Source organism: Sceloporus undulatus, chromosome 2 (assembly GCF_019175285.1).
Source record: "Sceloporus undulatus isolate JIND9_A2432 ecotype Alabama chromosome 2, SceUnd_v1.1, whole genome shotgun sequence".
NCBI lineage: Eukaryota > Metazoa > Chordata > Lepidosauria > Squamata > Phrynosomatidae > Sceloporus > Sceloporus undulatus.
In genome coordinates this window covers 292,656,629-292,676,890 of record NC_056523.1, presented here as the reverse complement: position 1 = coordinate 292,676,890, position 20,262 = coordinate 292,656,629, and the positions used below count along the sequence as shown (strand labels likewise).

Sequence of the window (20,262 nt, the reverse complement as noted above, 5' to 3'; positions counted from 1 at the left end):
CTCCCTTCCCCCCCTTAAAAAACATTAAACACTTAAATGTATTAAAATGGGACTATAACAATGTAGAATTATACTATCCTAAACTAAACCCCAAAACCCTCAGTAATCCTCACCATCAGGGGATGAGGCCACGAGAGGAATAAGGGAAATCGGGGAGCCCGGGAGCCTGGCCGGGAAAAAATTTAATCTGGAAAGGCCTACCGGAAGAGATCCGTCTTGACAGCTTTTTTAAAGCTGTCTAAAGATGTCAACTGACGGATCTCATCCGGCAGGTCGTTCCAGAGCTTAGGGGCGACAACAGAGAATGCCCTCTGAGAGGTAGCCGCAAGTCTAGATTTTGAAGGCTGCACCAAATTCCTCCCAGAGGAGCGGAGAGCGTGGGGAGGATTGTACGGGAGGAGGCGGTCTCTAAGATAGCTTGGACCCAAGCCATTTAGGGCTTTAAAGGTGATAACCAACACCTTGTACTGGGCCCGGAAGCTGATAGGCAGCCAGTGGAGGGACCTCAAGACAGGAGTGATGTGGTCCCTCCTAGATGTTCCTGAAACAAGCCTGGCTGCCATGTTTTGGACCAGCTGAAGTTTCCGGGTCAAGGACAAAGGTAGCCCCATGTAGAGCGCATTACAGAAGTCGAGACGTGAGGTTACCAGCGCGTGCACAACAGTCTCAAGGTCCCTTACTTCCAGAAAAGGGCGCAGCTGGCGTATCAGCCGAAGCTGATAACAGGCACTCCTGACCGTCGCATCTACCTGATTTGTCATCAGGAGCGACGAGTCAAGGAACACCCCCAGATTGCGAACACAGTCACTGGGGGAGAGTGTGACCCCATCCAGGACTGGAGGTTGTAACCCAATTCTTGGTTTCGGGGCCGCTACCGTGAGCACCTCCGTCTTGACTGGATTCAGTTTCAATCTGTTTTTCCTCATCCAGCCCATTACTGCCTGAAGACATTCATTGAGAGGGGAGATGCCATCGGAATTCGAGACCGACGAACGAGACACGGAGAAATAGATCTGGGTGTCATCAGCGTACTGATAGCACCCAGCTCCATAACTCCGTATTATCTCACCCAGCGGCTTCATATAGATGTTAAATAACATCGGGGACAAAATAGCCCCCTGAGGAACCCCACACGTGAGGCTCCTCTTACTGGAGCTACAGTCCCCGAGCAGCACCCTCTGGGACCTGCCCGAGAGGAAGGATCGGAACCACTGCAAACATTTTAAAAATGTTTAATTTTTTTTCTCTAAGCAGCTAATGCAGATGTTTCTAGTTTTTAAAATTTAAACAAACATCCAAATGCTATAAAAATTGGTCAGTGGTACTGCAATCCACCTGATTATTATTGTTATTCTTCTTCATATCAAGCCTTCTCCCCAGTTTGGGATTCAAGGCAGCTTACAACCGTCAAAACAAGGATATTAAAAATTAACATACTAAAGTTAAAAAGCAATTAAATCATCATACAATTAAAATGAAATTAAGAAAACAACACCAACACTTCACATCAACACCCACAACAGAGCATGAGGTGCAAAAGAAGGAACAGTGTGAGCAGCACAAGCAAGCACTTGAACAACACAACATTCCTCCTGAACTACTTAATGAAGCCACACCATCTATAATTATAGAAGTAACTAAAACTGTTACTGCATCAAAAGAGAAAAGCTATTCTTAGTCATGTTACAAGTATACTGTAACTTGGTTGTACTTTACTATAAAGGAAACAAATAAATATCAAGTAGTTGGTTATTTGAAACTTGCTACTTTCAAGCTCAACATGTATTACCCAACGTTGATAATTTGGGCCTCAAGCCCCTTCACCAAAGTAGCATACTTTACTGTCCAAGACAATATTTCTACCTTTTAGAACTCAAATAAGTATCCCCTTGCAAATGCAGGACTGTCATTCTCACTGCAGTCAATGACTCTACTGAGGCCTGTGGTGCTGATGAAGCCCTACATGGCCTGGGTCCAGACTACTTGAGGGAACGCCTCCTGCCATACAATCCTTCCCGCACACTCAGGTCCTCTGGGACGAACCTACTACAGCCGAAGAAAATCAGGCTGGTGGCAACTTCCCAGAGGACCTTTTCAGCTGCCGCTCTGAAAATGTGGAACGACTTGCCAGAGGAGATCCGCCAAATTATATCTTTACAGGCCTTTAAAAAGGCAATAAAGATGGATCTCTTCCGGCAAGCCTTCCCAGACTAACCTCCAAAATGAGAACCTGAACTGCTGACCTACCCACTGTCTCTCCCTATGTCCACTCCTGTAAATATTTTTCCGTGCTCCTAATTTTAGCTGCATTCTCTATGCAGCTGGGTGTAATGTGTGATATTGCTTCTGTTATTATATAGTATGATCTTTTATTTGTATTTTAGCAGAAGGAGGGAGGGCTAGGGGATTTGAATCAAGTTACTACTGTTTTTAAATGTTATACTGGACTGTTGTTACCAGCCTAGATCCTCAAAAGGGAAAAGGGGATATAAATAAATAAATAAATAAATAAATAAATATTATTACTACTATTATTATTAACTTAAATTGTTATGGCACACTTCAGCTACACTATTACAACCAGTTTGGAAATTAATGCTTTACAGCGAAACCTCAACTACAGCAAAACCTAAAGCACGATCTGCTATCACTTACCTTATCTTTGGCCACAGGGAGTGCAGTTTTTATGGGCTCCGGAAATGAAGCTTCTTGTAAGGGTGGCACACATCCTGTCAAATCAGAGATGTAGTGTGCTTGCAAAAATGGTGAAGAAATTGATCCAGGGAATGAACGCCTGTGATCTTCTAGTAAAGGCACTGCTCGGTTAGCTGAAGTTAATTCAAGATGAGGTGAATGAAATCGCTGGCGCTTTACTTCATAAGAAACATTTTGTTCTTTTAGCCTCCTAGAGAATATAAAAGAGAAACTGGTTATTCAAGCCAAGGAACAAAACATGTTGATTGAAGAGACCACTAAAAATGCCACCATTTGATCACTGTGACTATTCTAGCACGATTATGTATTTTTAAAATAAATTTATTAAGAAATCAATAAAATATAACATATAATACTTCAATATACAAAATCACTCATACAGATTACCTTCCTCAGCTGTAGCTGTGATACTCCTAAAAATCTATTTACACTTCACCTTTTTTCTTTTACATTTTTTAATAAAGTTTATTAAAGATAAAATTACATACATAACAAAAAAATACAAACAAGACAAACAAACAAATACAACTATGAAATACAAAAAATTACACATCAGTTCTTTCACTTTTCTATACAGACTTCTAATCTGTCATCAGTTCCAGTTCAATATGAAATAAGTCAATCTCTTAGTAGGTTCTAGTTGGTCTAAATAAGGGGAGGTTGAGGCCTAAACGTAAGAAAGTCTCAATGATATCATGAGTTATTTAAATCACTTAAAAATCAATTTACACTTTACAAGCTCTTAATATAATCTTAATATCTTCAGAATCTTAACCTTATTTTATACAGACCCAGGTGTCAACTCTAGTCTGAAATTAACGATCCCATCCTGGCAATCAACAACAAAAAATAAAAGCAACTCAACAAAGTCTCATTCCCTTTGATGATTATAAACTAAAAGAAAAAGAAGAGTTATTTTCTTTCAATTATCTAGTTAGTTGAGATCTCTTTCTACCACCTGCCCTTACCCTATAAACGCTATACAGTGGTACCCCGGGTTACGAAATTAATTCGTTCCGCGGTGCCCTTCGTAACCCGAAATCTTTCGCAACCCGAAAAAGCCATAGGCGCTAGCGCTGGAAGCCGCGATTTCATGCGAAAAAGCGCTGAAAAGCACCAAAATTTTTTTTCGTAAGCCGGAAAAAAAACGTAACCCGGAACAGTTTTTTCCTATGGAATTTTTTCGTATCCCGGAAATTTCGTAACGCGGTGCTTTCGTATCCCGGGGTACCACTGTATACCTTGTTTCTATTTTTTTAGAATGAACATAACTAATCCATGAATTCCATTCTTTATAAAAGTTTACTTGCACGATTATGTATTAACCTTATGCAAACTGCCCAGCGAAATGTTCAGCAGTATAAAAATATGTACAACTGCTTAATGGGTGTCCTATGGAAAGGGAAAGCTAGATCAAACTAAAATACAAGTTTAAGTTACCCAGAACTGAAATCTGACCAAACAATTCTCATGCAGAGCAAATAAAATTTTCTTTCTATAGACTGTCTGAGAGTAATATTCTCTCTCAAAAAGAGTGCTGCAATAGGAAGTTGTGTACAATCTGTACCCAAGGATAAAGAAAGAGGGAAGATGCTGAAAAACTTACCACAAGTCATTCAAAATGTTGAATCTGTCTGTGTAGATTTAGACTGTACAGACAGTAAAGTGTTTCATCTGGGCAAAAAAGAACCTCTGTTTCATTGGGTAATATTTATACACATATGCAGTTATAATCAACTTGTATTACATGTCTTTCTTTCAACAATCTTCAAAAGTATGGCATGATTTTATACTTTTCAGAACTGCATCATGTATAATGAACAGATAATTTCTACCTATGAGATTTACTTGGGTATAGTATAAAAAGATTTTTTACATACTGCATTAAAATGATTTTAAAATTTGCTTATGGGAATAATGAAATCTTAAGTAAAATTTTGTTTTAAAAAAGAATTTAAGACAAAGATTCCATTGCCCCTTTACCACAAAATAGTCTTCTTTCATTATGGGTTCAGACAGTAATTCCATTTCAGCCTCAATTATTCCCACCCATATTTTTTTCATGAACACTGTCAGATATTATTTTGTTTGAAGTTACACTTATGATTGCCCACAAGAGCTTTAATCTGAAAGTATCTAAAATGTAAATAAGAAAACCACCCAGATCAGTCCTGATCCAGTTGGAATTACATACTACATTATCCAAAGTTTCATGAGCAGTCAGAGACTGAAATGTAGAAATGTCAGTGCCTTCTCTATATATCTCTATGGTTAGTACAGTGTATTTGGTTGGTACGGTGAAGGTAAGAAACAACAAAACAGATGCCAATGACTATGTCCTGGGTGGTTATGGAAAGGGACCAGTCTCTCACTCAAACATGTGTGAAACAGACATTTCAAACATCACCCTTGAAAACACTGGAGTTAGATAACTAGGTGGAAAAGATTCCAAACTTCCCAAATTCTAGCAATAAGCACAGAGGCCTGGGGTCCAGCATATGTATGCCATGGAAATAAAAATTCTGATAATATGCAGAATGCTTCTGAGCCAGTAGAGCATTTGTGATGGCAGAACGGGAAGAGGAGGTAATTGCTGCTTATTCTCTTCCCCCATGACTCATTATGTAGCCTGAAAATCTATTCCAGACAACCATGCAATCTGCTCCAGAAGATTGGGGAAAAGTGAAGGAAGTGGCCCTGCAGAATGCAGAGGAAGGAGGAAATTGTTGGAAATGGTTTCCCTCCCCTGCCCCAGTCTGTATAGTTTTGTTGGCAAGAGCACTCAGGGTTAATGAGGAACTGGATCCAACCCAATGTCTGATGTTAGCTGTTATGCTAAACAATAATTTAGCAGCATAAAAACAACCTACAGTGAGCATCATGCTTGTGTACTGCCTTAACAGCTGTCTTCCTTGAGTGTCTAGGCAATGAGGAATTTGGAAACACTGACTTGCAATTTTTACTAACCTTAGTTTAAAATATTGTCTCAAACGGAAACTGTGACCTAACTGTTAAAACAAACCTGTTCAATAACCCAGACTTACAACTGGATTGTTTCACAGAAACCAACATTAAGATTAAGTAATTTGCTAAATTCAAATGGTATGAACAGAAAATTACAAGCAGTCAAGGTAATCTGCAAGCAAAAACCTCCAGATCTGATTTATGACTGTGCTGAAGGAGCATATGGGAGAACAAAACCCTGAGACTTCCTGTAACTTTTCTCATCATGTTAACCTATGGATATTGATTATGGTGCATAAAGCCTATATTTTAAAAAATTAATGCGGTATATGAATTTTTGACAGCCATGGGATGCTACTTCATTATTAGATTTGTATTTTATTCTAAGAATCATGCCACAACATGACTTATCTTATACATGTATATATTAAAAGAACCACTTACTTTCTGCCTCTGAATAATGGAGATGCATCTGATGTATGTACTGGGCAGTCATTCCTATAGGCAAAGGGTGGTGGTGAAACAGGTGGGATGTCTGCAAGATTACCACTGACCAGAGCTCTAGGAAGATTAAATTGTAGTATCATTATTCATGCAAAGTATTGAAGGTTTTTCAAAATATGAACAGTCAATCAGTTTCTTAAGTAATGGTGTTTTCATATGCACGCCACAATCTTCAATATTTCTTCTATTACTTCATAAACGATTATATAAATTCCTGAAGTTTTCACATAGTGAAAAACAACCTAAAAGCTAATTTAGCCAATAAATTATTTTCTACAACAGTTTATATAATATCAATATTGCAATTAGGCTAAAAAAAACAACACACATCATCCAATCTTTTAATGACACAAATCATTGAGAACACAAGACACAAGTCATTAACACCATAAGTCACTCAAGCGTCATGTTCAAGTCTTACTATACTTACGCTGTACTGGGAAACTGCTGGTGAATGCCAACAGGAGATAAGTTCACTGGAACATATCGATGGTGTTCTACAGGAAGGGGTGGAGGCCCAAAGTTGGAAGAATTTGGGTACATGCTCTTCTATACTGAAAGTAAACATGTATTCTTCTACCTACAGAAAATATTTTAGAAAATCTGAAATTGGGCAAATCAAATACACTGCCAGAATATCAATTTTCTGTATATATTCCTGGGCACAAAACATGTAACTTAGTATACCCTAGTTTACAAATAATAATAATAATTAAGAAATCGGAAGACCTTGAGAGAAATTTTAACCCTTGTACCATACCCGGAAGCTACAACTAGTGCAGAATATGGCAGCCCGACTGGTTACTGGCATAACCAGAGCCAGTCATATAACACCAGTGCTTAAAGACTTGCACTGGCTGCCTATTCGCTTCCGGGCGCAATACAAGGTGTTGGTCATTACCTATAAAGCCCTAAATGGCTTGGGCCCAGGATACCTCGAGGACCGCCTCTCCCCATACAATCCACCCCGCACTCTCAGAACATCTGGGCAGCAGCTATTGAGGGTTCCAGGGGCTAGATTAGTCTCTACCTCTAAGAGGACTTTCACCATCTCGGCCCCTACCCTCTGGAACTCCCTGCCCATTGAGCTCCGCTCGGCCACCTCCTTGGCCCAGTTCAAAAAGGGGCTGAAGACCTTTTTATTTAAACAAGCTTTCCCTGATGCAAGCCCCGACTGACTTCTCCCTCTCCTCACTACGTCAGCAGTGGCAAGCTGGCTGGAATGGTTTTAATGGATATGTTGTATGTATATGGTCTTTCTTTTATGTAATTTATGAATGTTGTACACCGCCCTGGTTTTATAGAAGGACGGTATATAAATAAAAATTTTATTTTATTTATTTATTATTAAAGAAATTAGAATTAGGAGAAACATTCCAAAAATGGATTAGAGAAATTTACCAGAATCAAAGAGCTAACATTTTAATTAATGGTGAAAAAACTAAGACAGTCTCAATATTTAGAGGAACTAGACAAGGATGTCCCCTGTCGCCTCTAATCTTTTTGATGGTGATGGAATTATTAATCAGAAAAATTGACAATGAACCTAAGGTGGAAGGAATAAAAATAAAAAATATACCTATAAAATCAAAGCATACGCCGATGATTTGGTAGTAAACTTGGAAAAATCCGACAAAAAATATAGAAATTTTGAAGGAAATAGCGAAGGAATTTGGAGATATGACAGGGTGTAAAATTAATAGATCAAAATCGGCCTTAATTACCAAAAATATAGATCTAAAGGAAGAAAAGGAGATTCAGGAATTATCTGGGATTGAGATAAAGAAAAAGGTCAGGTATTTAGGTATCTTTATTACAAAGAAACCAATAGATTTGTTTGAGAATAATTATAATAAAACCTGGAAGGAAATTCAAAACAATTTAATTAAATTGAATACTGTAATCTAAAACTTTCACTTTTAGGGAGAATCTCAACAATTAAAATGGCAGTATTACCAAAAATGTTATACTTATTCCAGATGTTACCGATCATTGGTAATAAAAAAACCTTTTCTGATTTGGCACAAAGAAATCACAAAATTCATTTGGCAAGGGAAAAAACCCAGGGTTAGATTAAAAATTCTCCAAGATGCAAGAAATAGAGGGGGACTAGGTGTACCAGATTTGAGTCTATACTTTGAAGCGTGTGCCCTTGAATGGATAATGGAATGGCTAAAATTAGAGAATAAAAAACTGCTCGAGTTGGAGGGATAAGGAATCAATTTTGGCTTACATGCCTACCTTGCATACGATAAAGATAAGGGAAAGGATAATCAGGTCTTTAATAATCACAGAATAAGGAGAAGTCTCCTAAAAATTTGGAAAAAATATAAGAACAGAATAATTGGGGAGGAAACCTTGTGGTTATCGCCACAGGAGGCGTTTTTTAAAAATATGATGGACAGAGAAAAGAAATGGCTTACATATAAAGACATGATTGAAAAGAAGGCAGGAGTATATAAATTAATAGAATGAGAATGCTTAGAAGACAAAGGATTCAAGCTGGGATGGTTTCAATATAAACAACTGCAAGAGAAAGTAAAGATTGACTTGAACAAACAGGGAATAGCTGAGAATAAGACAATGTTAGAAGAAATCTTGTTTGGGGGAAAAAGAAAAAGGAACAATATATAGAAAAAGGGGTTGGAAAGCCAGATGAGGATGAAGTGTAAAAGAAGGCGAATGATAAAATGGCTATTGAATGGGACAAGCTATTAAATTAGAACAATGGGAGAAAGTCTGGAATAAAGGATAAAATAACTTTGCACAGAATCTAAAAGAAAACTGGTATAAACTTTTTTACAGATGGTATTTGTCACCAGATAGGATAGCAAAAATGTATAAAAATCTACAAATAATTGTTGGAAATGTCAGAACTCACCAGGGACTTTTCTTCACTGTTGGTGGAAGTGCGGGGAAGCAGTAAAATTTTGGAAAAGATTAATAACAATTAATAAGTGGTGCCTCGGGTTACGAAATTAATTCGTTCGCGGCTAATTTCGTAACCCGAAAAACCTCGTAACCCGAATTGCCATAGGCGCTAATGGGAAAAAAGCCGTGGCCTGCCGCGGCTACAATTTAAAACAGCGCCGGAGTTTTTCGTAACCCGAAAAAACTTTCGTAACCCGAAACAATAATCCCTATGGGATTTTTCGTATCCTCGAAAAATTCGTAACCTGGGTATTTCGTACCCGTGGTACCACTTATATGTTAGATATTAAATGGATTAAAAACCTGAGATTTTTTAATTAGGAATATTGGACGATGAATTGTAAAAAATAGGGGAAATTCTATTCACCCGATCACAATAGCTAGAGTAACCTATGCCAAAATTGGAAAAGAGATTTGATACCAACAAAGGGGATTGGATGTGGAAATTTATGACATTTTAGAAGCGACAATTCACCCAACTGTGAAAGATAACAGTTTAGAAACTTTTACAAAGAATGGGATAGTGATAAAATATTTAAAGGAGCAGTGGGGAGAAATAGCGTTTCTGATTGTAAGTAAACCAAACTTTGAAATAATGATAGAATGAGGTATAATTTTAATAAGACTGGGAGATAAAGATATTCACGACAGTTGAAGACAATGAATGGAGAAATTGGGTAGAAGAATTTATATTTTATCATGAATGGTTTTGAACGTGAAACTTAAATCAGAGGAAAAGACTTAGGAAACTTATTGAAGTTTATAGAATAGCTTCCCAATGAATAATCAATTGGAAGTTTAGTTGTATGTATGGAGGTTTTTGTTTGGTGGGTTTATATCTCTCCCCTTTTCTCATATCTTCCGCCCCTCTCTTCCTAAGGGAATGTTATAGACTTAAATAGAGAAGAAACAGAAGAGGTAATGTTATTGAGGTAAAGCAGGTATGAGAAGGTTAGAGTATGTTATGTGAATGTAATGAAGTGAGAAGAAGGTAATTGGTAAGTTTAAAGGAAAGAGGCAGAGTAGAAAGAAGTTGGGAGGTAATTCAAGGAAGCAAGTTAAAGTAGGTTGTTGGAAGAAGATAGAAGAGAAAATAGAAGAGAGAGGGAAAAAAGGGGAAGAGAAGGAGCGGAACAAGGGAAAAAACAAGGTTTTTAGCAATAAGAAGTAGTGAAAGAAGATTGAAAGGGTTAAGAAATAGAAACTATAAGAGAAAATGTGTTTTTAATGGTATTTAGGTTTTCAAAGGTGGTGGGAACTTGTATAAATTGGATAAAGCCGGGTATGTGTGGGAATTTTTTTATGTACTGTATTTGTTTGTAATTTGGTGGATGTGCTGTGTTTGTTTTTCCTAATAAAATTTATCAAATATTAAAATAATAATAATAATAATTAAGAAAACTTTTTTAAACTTGCTGTTAATAATAAAAATAAAAATAATAAATTTTATTTATATCCTGCCTCTGTCAATACAATTGAGGCGGCTTACAAGTTAAAAATTAAATACAGATCCCATGTCCCAATATCCCACGCCACCCCCTAAAACATCAATTAAACAGTTAACAATTTTAAATCATACATTAAAATAAACAAATTGAGCAAATGGGCTATAGTGAATTCAGAGGCGTGGTGTTTCAGATTGGTGGCCGGGTTTTCTGTTCAGGAAAGGCCTGCTGGAAGTGATCTGTCTAATCTGGTAATGTGACGGATCTCCTCCAGCAGGCTGTTCCATAATTTGTTACTGCCCATTCAAAGGCCAGCTGTATTTTCCTGGAAATTGCATTCTCATTAAACATAAGAACTGGATAGTATTCACAATATTACACAATCCAAAAGAATAATTCCAGTAGAATGCAAATCTTAGGTGTCCATTACCAATAGAATGTCATCTAAATTTCAATAGAAGATTATGTTCTTAGGAAGCCATTATCTGTTTTCTTCTATAAACAACTTAGGCCCCATACAGACAGGCAAAAATAAAGCTGATTCGCGTCACTTTGGAGGTATGCTGTAAATGAGCATGCTTCCTAAGTCAGGAAGCTGTGCCAAAGCTGTGCTCTGGTCCTTAGGACTGGATCGTGGCTTCGTGTGGCTCCGGACTCTTAGGACGCATGCATCAATTAAAGTGACCGAAGCAGCTTTATTTTGGCCGGTCTGTATGGGCTAGTAAATTTTGAAGACTAATGCCAAAAACATTATCCGCCCTTTGGTGTGTTGGATTGGGGCCACAGCAGCCATATGCTGCAACCCTGATCTGGCAATTTCCCAGTGCAAAAAGGAGTGGCAGAAAGCTGCTCTTTTTACACTGGGGAAAGGGTTCCTTTGCCACTGCTATGGCATTTTTTCAGTGTTTCCTTGGAGTGCGGTGTCTAAATGCCAGCACCAAAATGCGCCCACCATCTGCTTGGGTATGCGGCATGATGGGGGCTTGGGGGCGGAGTCGGGCATGTAGCTGCTATACCCCCATGCCACCCTGAAGCCAGCCCTTTTTGCCAATCTGTACTGGCAGTGAGACAAACATGCCAAATTTTTGTCATGTAATTTTAATGTTCTTTAAATTTAAACCCTAATAGCAGAAATCTTCAAGGGTCAATATCATACAACTTTGGGAACTGAAGTGTTGCTGAAGATAAACACAAGACACCTCCTGGAAGGAAGACTAGGAAAGTTTAAATGTCCCTCAAGAGCCAATGTGGTGAAGTGATCTAAGTTTTGGACTATGACTCTGGAGACCAGAGTTCAAATCCCTGCTTGCCATGGAAACCTATTGGGTGATGCTTGAACAAATCACACGTTCAAAGAAGGAAAAGGCAAACTCCTTCCCAACAAATTTTGCCAAGAAAATCTGTGAGGGTTGCCTTAGAGTTGACATTACTAAGGCACACAACAAACATCCCTTCTCTGCCCACTGAATCTGCTGCATGGTGGGGGAAATCCCTATATGGACATCACTGCAGGTGATCCTGATGGGCACTGTTCCTTTATCAGCACTTATGAACCTAAAATGTTCCTAATAAATAAATAATAAATAAAATAATAAAACTTTTATTTGTATCCCGCTTTTCTGTGACGAGACAATCAAAGCGGCTCACAACACATTAAAATCCACATTTACAAAATTATGTCCCAAATTCCCCCCCTTAAAACAGGATTAAACATGTTAGTTAAACTATCTATTAAAAACACAATAAAAATACAATGAGGACAGAATGGTGGGCTAATACATGATGTGGGGGGCAATCATTCTGTGGCTGGGCACTTTTATTGCTGAGGGAAGGTGGTTACTGTAGCTTCCTTTCCTGAACAGGGATGTCAATGGGACAAGCAGTGCATGTGCATATTACAGAGACCATAAAACCTATTTCCAGCAGTCACATACAGTCCACAGATTGCGTGCTAATTTTACAGAGTAGAGTCTGCTGGAATCTCTCAATTTAGTAAATTTTAAAAAATCCAAAAAAAAACTCTAATTTGACAATAATTTGACAATAATATTCATTCCTTTAAAGATCTTCATTCTCAAAATGTACTTTGCAGATATATAACCAGATAGCAGCATTTCCTTCCAGTGTACAGAACATATGAAGAGCCCTGCTGGATCAGACCCAGAAACTACACAGTCTATATTGTGTTGGAAACAAGATGCCAGAATAACAGTAAAAGAAGCCCACCAGCAACAGTCTCCCCTCCAAATACACTTTAGTTATTAAATTTAAAAAGCACAAAAAGACCTAATTTTAAAATGAATTTGTCTAATCTTAAAGCCACCTAAATTAATGATTATTTCCTTTCAGGATCATAAATCTGATAAACCACTTTTAATCTACTGCCTTTCAGTTTAACACAGTGGTTCCCAACCTTTCTAATGCCGCAACCCTTTAATACAGATCCTCATGTTGTGGTGACCCCCAACCATACAATTATTTTCATTGCTACATGCAAATATGTGTTTTCCAATGGTCTTAGGCGACCCCTGTGAAAGGGTCATTTGACCCCCAAAGGGGTCCTGACCCACAGGTTGGGAACCACTGGTTTAACAGGATGAGATATTTTTTTAAAAAAAATTCTCCACAACACTTATAGTTTTATAAACCTCTATAAAAGGCGTAGAAATTCTGGCACCCTCCAGATATTACAATGTCCCCCATCACCCCTCAGCAATTAGCCATGCTAGTTGAGATTTAAGTTTGGCCCCCAGTTTTCACAGGAGATCTGTTCCAGGAAACCCCCCCCCCAAAACACACACACACACAAACCAAGGCTCACACATATCCAAGCCCCATAGACTTGAATGGGGCATGTGCCACAGGGGCGCGCCCCATTGGAAATAATGGAGGTCACCCCTCCGTGAGTATTCAAGGTTGTGGATCCCAGATCTGCGAGTTAAGATGGGCAACTGTATTTTCATTCCTAGACTCTGAAAGGAGGGGGATAAATAAAAAAAAAATATCAGTTCTGCCTGGCTGCAGATAAATGGTCATGATATACTAGACTTTGGCCAATACAAATTAATAATGCCTGCTAACTTAACTTATAACTGAGCATCCCTTATTCCAGATTGTTTATTAGTTCCAGCATAAATTCTTCCTTAACTGAATAGCAATAGATTAAAGGTGGTTTATCAGACTTCTTCCTTTCACTGTAAAAAGTTGCAGTTCATTCCTACTCTTTTTTCTATTGTTCAACTAGGTAATGATTCTTTAAGGGGAGTTTTCTCTTTTTTTGCAACTGCCAAGATTACTCAGCTGCCTTTCAAGATGAACAAAGGTTTTTCTGATCATCCACATTCACATGCTTGTTGACACTCTCCAAAAGCTTCAAAAGGCTGTTGAAGCAGTACAGTAGTTCGCTTTGGGAGGTATGCCTTCATTCAGTAAGACCTGCCCTGTACATTGACTAATTATAGTTTTAATAATATTTTCCAACTGTTTGCAGAGGACAGACATCAGGACAATGATTCTGCAATTTTCCAAGTCTTATCATCATGAAAGGGATGTATCACCATATTTGGCAAACAGAGCTGTATACCATATTCCCATTTCTCAAGGAGAATGTTATAGAGTTGGAAAAGGGTAACAATGTGATGAGGGGATTAAAGGGCCTTTTAAACTGCAAAAAAAAAATAGTCAAGGGGGAGCAGGACATTGATAAAGAATAAAGCTATCAATGGCCCCATACAGACAGGCCAAAATAAAGCTGTTTTGAATCACTTTGGAGGTATGCTGTTTAAATGAGTCCTAAGGACTCGAGCGCAGCTTTGGCACAGCTTCCGGACTCTTAGGATGCATGCATCATTTAAACAGCATACCTCCAAAGTGACTTGAAGCAGCTTTATTTTGGCCTGTCTGTATGGGACCAGAAGTACCATTCCTGAGGCCTTCTCTCACTGTGAGCTCCCAGCAACTGACTGAGCAACACGCTGCCAATGATTTTAGAAGTAACATGTGTCCATCGTGTCTTGCTTGTAGGTTTTCGAAAACAAACAATTGGCTATTGTGGAATACAGGATGCAGAATCATATAGGCCTATAGTCTGATAAAACCTGTTCTTACTATATTCCTCCCAAGTCCTTTTTAGCCCAGCCCACACCTAACACTGTTGTTGATCGCAGTCACTGACTTAGAGGGAAGATGGAGGCCCACTACTTCTGTTGTTCCCATGTTCCCTGGAGAGAAGAAGTGGTTTTTCACATGAAGATTATTGTTTTGCAGAAAGGAGCAGAAAGCTATTATTGCTTACTCTGTAAAATGCCAGTGGAAGAAACCAGCCAGCCTTTCCATCCCACAAGCACTCTGTACCAAAAAAGGGCTGTCTTGAAAGGGGCTGTCTTTTTCTCTTCTAAGATTTTGCTCTGATTAAGGTTTTATCAGCACTGAGGAACTACAGAAGGGCAGAAGCCACCTTGTTTCTTCCCCCTTCTTTATAGAGGAGACATGTTGCTCCCTTGAGCTGCAGCAGTGTCAGCTGTGTCTCATTACTGTTTCTTGAAATAACTCCATAAGGAAAGAGACAAAACAGTAAAGGAAGAGTCAGTTCCTCATACAAAAATGACAGCCAAGCTTTACTACTGTTTCTTGGAAAAAGAAGAAAAAGGAAAGAAACAAAACATTACTTCCCTCCTTCCAGCCAGCTTTTGCATAAAGCAGCAAGATGCCTGGCTCTTTCTTGCAGCTTACAGCACAGAACCCTCTTCTTCCATCCTTTCGGCTATACAGTATGCAGATTAAAAGAAGTAGTCATGCCCCATCCTCTCTCTTTCTTTCACAGAAAAGAAAAAATGCATGGCTTTCTCTCCCAGTGAGGCCATACTAGAGCAACAACATTTATAAACCAGCTTTGTTTTCCAGTGAAAAGACAGTTTAATACAATTTGACCTTTAGATGGAAGCACAGTTTTGTTCCTCAGAGGAGCATCCCAACTGGTAACTGGTATCCTGCATGCTCACCATAGCTATCCCATCTTTTAAAATGTTATATTAGCATATAAGCATGCATAAACTGTGAGGTTTCTCTTCAAATGGCCCTAACTATCATTTGTGAATGTCCATTGGCAAGTTCTACTCCATACCACACTCTACACCAACATCTATAAGGCACAAGCATTTCCAGAACAAAATACTCTGTCCAGATTTTTAAAAAGAGAGAGAACTAGCAACTCAAAAAAACAGTTCACAAGCTACCTACTATCCATCCATGGTGATGAACAAGCTCTTTCACAGAGATGTGCCCACCTAAGACATGATGTCTTCACAACCCAGCTGACACACCTGGACTGAAGAATAACCAAACAACCCAGCAGTGCTGTATCTTTTTGTGTTGCCAATGGAGTTTAAATGTTACATATTTCCTGGACATTAAGACTATTCATTTTCCAGAGCTACATGGCCAAAAGGGAAGAATGGCTTATGCCTATATGGCTATCCTTCCATGACATCTTTACTGAGAACAACAATAACAGCTGGACAAACTGTAGCCCTGTGGCTCTAACACTGTCACATTCTTGTTTCTTCTGTATGATTTTTAACACCTTTGCCTGATGAAAGAGCCAATGGAGCTTTGAAAGCTTGCATCATGTATTTTGTGGCCAATAAAGGTTCTGCTGTTTTGTTGATTTTAGATGTTATTTTACTTTGTTGTATGGTCAACACACGGCTACCCCTGGATATTTAAGCCAGCAGTGTGTCCAAGATATTTCTCCACCACAGCTTGAAAGAAAGCAAAACTTTCAATAACAACCAACTCCCCCCCCCTCACAAATCTCACAGATGATCTCGTTATTCCTGATACAAACAATCCAGAGAAAAAGGATTGCTACCTGCTAATTTCCATTGGCTGCTGTCATTGTAAGCCATGTCTGGAGCCCCCTAAGGACCACAAAGTCACCCACTGTGCATTGTTATTACAGTGCGTCTGTGTCATACGCGGGTACGCTTTACACAGCTTTCAGCATACACTGAAAGCCATGTGGGGAGGAAGGGGTGGCGTGTCCCATAGGGATGAATGGGCCGCGTGTCGCCACGTGTCGCCACGTGCACAACCCCCATTCATTTAAATGGGGCTCAAGCGTAGGCGTTGTTTTACACGCGGGAGTCCGGAACGGATCCCTGCGTAAAGAAAAAGCGCGTTGTATTATAATTGTTTTAATTTGGTGTTGTTAACTGCCTTCAAGTTGACCCTGACTCATGGTAACTCTGGACGAGACCTCTCCTAGCCCCGCTATCCTCCATTGCTCTGCTCAGCTCGAGCAGAATCAGGCCCATGGCCTCCCTCATTGAGTCCATTCATCTGGCATGCAATCTTCCTCACTTTCTACTGTCTTCTATCTTTCCTAGCATTATTGTCTTTTCTAGTGAGTCATATCTTCTCAAGATGTGGCCAAAGTACGACAGCCTCAGTTCTGATCATCTTTTAAGACGTACTCATCTTATTTGGAGTTACAGTGGCATTAATAGTTTGAGAGTTGGACTACGACTCTGGAGACCAGGGTTCAATTCCGCGCTTGGCCACGAACCCTACTGGACGACCCTGGACAGGTCACACTCTCTCAGCCTCAGGGGAAGACAATGGCAAACCTCTCCGAACAAATTTTGCCAGAAAACCCTGATGGGGTTTCCATACATCGGAAATGACTTGAAGGCACACAATACACACACATATTATTTGTCCTTTTAAATCAATATGCTTTAACTCATGTGCGTGTTTGAACTGGCGTCATGTATTTATTAATGGTTATCATTCCCTGCCTTGATCCATGAGGACAGGCAGGTAAGAAATTGTCTAGCTATTGTCCGATTTCCCTTCTTCCCTTTCTTTCTAAGATCTTGAAACGGGTTGTTTATTCTCACTGTCTCGAGTTTCTTGAAGCCAACTCCATTCTTGATCCCCTTCAGTCTGGTTTCCGCCCAAGGCATTCTACAGAGACAGCTCTCACTATGATCTCGAATGACCTTTTACGGGCAAAGGCTAATGGCCTTTACTCTGTTCTCATCCTTCTTGATCTGCCTTCTGCCTTTGACACCGTTGATCACTGTCTTCTAGTTGATATACTTTTTGACCTTGGGTTCTCAGACTCTGTTCTTGACTAGTTTAGATCTTATCTGTCAGGCTGATCTTTCTCCTCACCTTCCCACTAGGGCTCGCCGCTCTGGTAGTCAAGGTCTGCTGTCCCAGCCCAGGATTTCCTCTGCCCCATCTCGGATTCACCCCCTTTCACTCTCTGCCCCTCACTCCTGGAACCTTCTTCCCCCGCGAACAAGAGCCATCACTTCTTTAACCAGCTTCAAAATGGAGTTGAAGACTGTCCTGTTCAGAGAAGCGTTCCCAGGCCTTGCATAATTGTTGCTTGCCTCTCTGGATGAAGATTAACCATCCATTATGAAGCCAAGCCCTCCCTCCAGTCCATCTGCTTTGGTCCAGGCCTTGGAGGTTGAGAGGATCTGCTGGACCTCATCCCCTTCCCCACCACTACTTCCTTCTCCTTTTGTGTGGCGTCTTTTTAGATTGTAAGCCTGAGAGCAGGGAACCGTCTAATTAAAAAGACTGTATGTACAGTGCTGTGTAAATTTACAGCGCTTTATAAATAAAGGTTAATAATAACAATAATATATTATTATTATTATTACTATTATAATACATTGTTATATATTCTTAATATTAATATTATTATAAATGGTTGTTGTTGTGTGCTTTATAAGTTGTTTCTGACTTATGGCGACCTTATCGTGGGGCTTTCTTGGCAAGATTTGTTCAGAGGTGGCTTGCTATTGCCATCTTCTGAAGCTGACTTGCCCAGTGGGTTTCCATGGTTGAGAGGGGATCCGAACAGGACTCCAGCTATGATTAGCATTATTTCCACTATATTCCATGTTTTCATCATTTTGTAAAATGTAACTGCAAAGCAGGCAAAATTAATAAGTGGATTCAAATACACATCTAAACACTAAGCATAGAGAGATCTTGTAGCCCCTTAGAGGCTTACTGAAAGAAAGGAATTGGCAGCATGAGCTTTCCTAGACTTCAGTCTACTTCCTCAGATGCATTTGGAAGGAGGCTGAAGTCTACAAAAGCTCATGCCGCCAATTCTTTTCTTTCAGTTAAGTCTCAAAGATGCTACTGGATCTCTCTACATACTGATTCTACAGACTAACACAGCTATATCTTCGAAATCCTAATGCTATGAACAATAATACTGGTCCAAAACACACTGCAGAAATAATCCAGTTTGAGCCTGCTTTAAGGCTCAATGCTGGAATCCTGGGAACTGTAGTTTGGTGAGACATTTAGCCACAACAAAGTAGAGTTCCCAGGATTCCCTAGCGCCGAGCCAGGGCAGTTGAAGCAGCCTCAAGATGGATTGTTCCTGAGTCTGTTTTGGGCCTCGGTCTCCGGAGTGACAGGCCAGCACTCAAAGCACCACTGTCACGTTGGTACCCAGACTTTGGCCCCCAGATAATTTTGGACTTCAACTCCCATAATTCCTGACCGTTGGCCTCGTTGGCTGAGGCTCCTGGGACCTGAAGTTCAAAAAACACGGAGAACCGAAGGTGGCCAACCGCTGCAGTTTTATCATAATCATAACCAGCGAAGGCGGCCACTGGGCTGTCAGCTACCCCTCCCCTTCCCCTTCTTCCGCCAACTTACCCCGGGAGAAAAGCAGCTGAGACCGGGCCCGAGCCCCAGCGCCTCCCTTAACCCCCGCGGCCTCCTCTGTTTCCCTCCCCTACCTCTCTGGAGGGAAGGAACCGGAACTGCCTGCATCTCTATGGTTAAAGTTCGTTCTCTCCTTCTCTCTGACCCAGATGCGGAACCAGCGGGCCGGAAGTGACGCAATCCTGGGGGGAGAAGATGGCTCCTGTCTCCCGCTAACCTTATGGTCTTAGCGAAACGTCCTCCCGCGCATGCGCATTAGCTAGCGTTCTTCACCACCGCCATTTTAGGCCCTGCCTTCATGCCCACTAGATTACAGCGCTGCACTCTTACAGTGCTGTTGTCCCACTTTTAACTGCTCTGGCTGCCGCCTCCTCCTCTTGCATTCTGGGATTTGTAGTTGAAGGAGGAAGAGGTATTTAAAAATTCTCCAGCCAGAGAGCTCTTCTTAAGCCTCACTTGGACTGCAAGCCCCAAAATGCAACAGGAGGCAGCCAGAGCAGTCAAAGTGGAACAGCAGCACTAATAATAATAGTAGTAGTGGTAGTAAACTACATAATAATAATAATAATAATAATAAATATTATTATTTTATTGCTGCTATTCCACTTGCCTGCTCTGGCTGCCTCCTGTGCTTATTATTATTTACTGATATCCCACCTCTCCTGGATTGCGGTGGCTGACAGCATTAAAATCGCATTTAATACATTAAATCACAAATAATATTTTAAAACCTATAAACACAAAGACTCATCTGCCCTCAATTTAAATTCAAGACAAATAATATAACAAAATCAAGCAGTGGCAGTTGATGGAGCACTACACTTGTCCCTCCATATTGCTAGGGTTAGGGGCACAAGACCCCAGAATATGGAAAAACCCCAAATACAAATACTTATTTTTTACCTCTAGGACTCTCTAGGTCCTCCAGTGCACTCTGTGGTCACACATCCAACAACCACTGACCATAGAAACTGCACTGGGGAGCTACAAAGGCCTAGTA

At 40.0% G+C, this 20,262-nt stretch overlaps 1 protein-coding gene across 2 annotated transcripts in view; it reads right to left on the bottom strand.

Moving 5' to 3' along the window:
• TENT2 (terminal nucleotidyltransferase 2) overlaps window positions 1–19,420 on the bottom strand; it is a 59,030-nt gene extending 39,610 nt beyond the window's left edge. Inside the window, exons 1-4 of one of the 2 annotated variants that reach the window (XM_042452019.1) lie at window positions 19,337–19,420; window positions 6,614–6,763; window positions 6,124–6,240; window positions 2,656–2,905 (exon numbers count right to left, since the gene is read on the bottom strand). In XM_042452019.1, the coding sequence (XP_042307953.1) occupies window positions 2,656–2,905; window positions 6,124–6,240; window positions 6,614–6,726 (480 nt within the window). In that variant the 5' untranslated portion in view covers window positions 6,727–6,763; window positions 19,337–19,420. Of the gene's footprint in view, window positions 1–2,655; window positions 2,906–6,123; window positions 6,241–6,613; window positions 6,764–19,253 lie in introns of both variants that reach the window. The other variant, XM_042452018.1, reaches the window with a different exon arrangement.
• Window positions 19,421–20,262: the final 842 nt, after the last annotated feature.